The 2387-nt window shown below is 41.8% G+C and overlaps 1 protein-coding gene across 1 annotated transcript; it reads left to right on the top strand.

The window, feature by feature from the left end:
• Positions 1 to 463: 463 nt before the first annotated feature.
• LOC121963878 (phosphatidylinositol 3-kinase regulatory subunit gamma-like) lies at positions 464 to 2090 on the top strand (the record flags this gene model as incomplete). The annotated part of the gene is made up of 3 exons (XM_042514117.1): positions 464 to 627; positions 1439 to 1537; positions 1910 to 2090. Coding segments are annotated over exons 1-3 (444 nt in total), but the record flags the coding sequence as incomplete, so codon positions are not given.
• Positions 2091 to 2387: the final 297 nt, after the last annotated feature.

The following is a 2387-nucleotide window of genomic DNA, read 5'->3' as shown; positions in this document are numbered from 1 at the left end:
TGTGTGTGTGTGTGTGTGTGTGTGTGTGTGTGTGTGTGTGTGTGTGTCCTTGTGTGTTGTTTTTGACACAGAATAATTAATGTGGTGATGTATGGGCTGTATTTGTCATGCCACTGTTTGCCTGTGTGATTAATAACAATACGGTCGCCAACTGCACCGCTGCAGCATTTATGTGGAGAAATAAATACAGCTTCTGTTATCATTTGCATATGAAGTATGTGTACATGTTGGGGGATGGATGGAAAAAAACCCTCTAGCTTTTTCTGCTGTAATTGTCTGTATAGGTGGTTGCACAAACCAACATTTATCAAGTTTCTAGAGTTTTAACTTGAGTATTGTAATGGTGCTTCACTTCCTCTCCATCTGCAATAATGGATAGATTGTTGACCATATTTTCTTTACTGTTTTCTACAGCAAAGTTCATGTTACATAGTGCATGTCCACCAACTCTTTCAATACTAACATGTCGTGTTTTTCTGTCCTCCCTCCAGCTCTTCCTCCGAAGCCAGCGAAGCCGCAGCAGCCCTCGTCAGTCGGTGTGGGAGGGGGCAGCAGTAACGGCACCAAGGATGGAGGAGCAGGAGGCTCACTGCAGGAGGCTGAGTGGTACTGGGGCGACATATCCAGGTAACACAAGCACAACACACACGCTGTGTGAACGATTCTGTGTTTTTAGGGGACGACACTGATATTGGAGAGTGAAAAATTCAGATATTGATATATGTAAATCCAAGTTTTCAGTGCAATTATCCCTCAGAGGTGGTTATCAAATGCTTGTGATAAAGATAAGTAATGATGGCAGAATTATGTAGTTTAACAATAAACTTTATTGACAAAAATGACGCTGCAATGCACTGAAACAGATTATTTTCAGCATCTTTTTCTGCATTATATTCTGTTAAAAATAATCTTTTGAGATCATGCATATTGGAAAACATACAAACTTACACCGATGAGCACTACATGAGCAGCAGAGAAAAGAACAACATTGTGACAAACTAAAATCTTTTTTGTAAAATCTGTAAAACTGATGAGTGTTAACTGTTGAGGCTTTTGTTGCTCCCTTACCTTCGTAATAGTAGGTTAGCTTTCAGCCACAATTCACACGTGCTGAGATGATAACCACACCTACAGAGCAGACAGCCAGTCTGTCACCTTTAACACACACAGACACACACAGACACACACACACACACACACTCACACACTCACACTCACACTCACGCTCACGCTCAGAGCAGAGCTGCTGTTAGCTGGGACCAGTCCGTCCAGTCCCTTTCTACATCATTTAATTGATGCTTTGTTTACTTTGAGGTGTGTGGCTGCAGGGAAAGCCCTCATCGCCTGCCATTGATAATTGAAGGCAGACTTTTTCAAATCAACACCATCTGTACACAAATCACTTAACCAACTCTGCTCTTTTTTGTTCCACCTTCAGGGAGGAGGTGAATGATAAGCTCAGAGACATGCCCGATGGGACCTTCCTGGTTCGGGACGCTTCCACCAAGATGCAGGGTGACTACACACTCACACTGAGGTAAAGTTTGTATCAGTCATGAATGAGTGTGTTTAAAACCACAGGGGATTCATGGAGGCTGGGGGGAGTCGTAGATTACTTCTTGTGCTCCACTTTTATGCAGCCATCCCTCTAGTTAACTACAGATTGAGGGAAATTGTGTGAGAAGCGTTTTGCCTACGCAGCATCCTGGTAAATTGGAGCAAATCGCCCACTGCCCTGGAAATGAAGTGCTTGAGGGGGAACTGAGCCTGAACTAGAAGCTGTTAAAGTGTGAATATTAAAGGGAATTCATCTGTTGTTGAGATGCATTTCCAGTATTTTTCACTATGAAGGTTTGAATATAGAGTCTATGTGTTCACCTTCTGGCCCATTTTTCTTTTTGGTGTTCAGGAAAGGGGGCAACAACAAGCTGATAAAGATCTACCATCGGGACGGGAAGTATGGCTTCTCCGACCCCCTGACCTTCAGCTCAGTTGTGGAGCTCATCAGCCACTACAGACACGAGTCTCTGGCTCAGTACAACACCAAGCTGGACGTCAAACTCATGTACCCCATCTCCCGCTTCCAGCAGGTCAGCACACAATAACAAACATACAGTATTCACACCTGCACAGACCCTGTCAACTAGGTACACATTGTTTTTTTATTGACTTTCAAAGGAAAATGCATGCTTGGTCTTACCTTAACCCTTTGAAACCTGAGCAAATGTGCTTGATGTCTTTTAAAAACACAAAACAAACTTATAAATATATTACCTGAAATTTAACAATAATAAAAAAGGGAAAATAAATCGAAAACAAACAAGTATATAGAAAATAGTTCAATTATTATATTTAAAGTTACAAGAAAACTACCAGTATTTAGCAAT

This window comes from Plectropomus leopardus, unplaced genomic scaffold (assembly GCF_008729295.1).
Source record: "Plectropomus leopardus isolate mb unplaced genomic scaffold, YSFRI_Pleo_2.0 unplaced_scaffold13068, whole genome shotgun sequence".
Taxonomy (NCBI): Eukaryota; Metazoa; Chordata; class Actinopteri; order Perciformes; family Serranidae; genus Plectropomus; species Plectropomus leopardus.
Note: the sequence above shows the minus strand (reverse complement) of the source record. Positions and strands in the feature narration are given on the sequence as shown.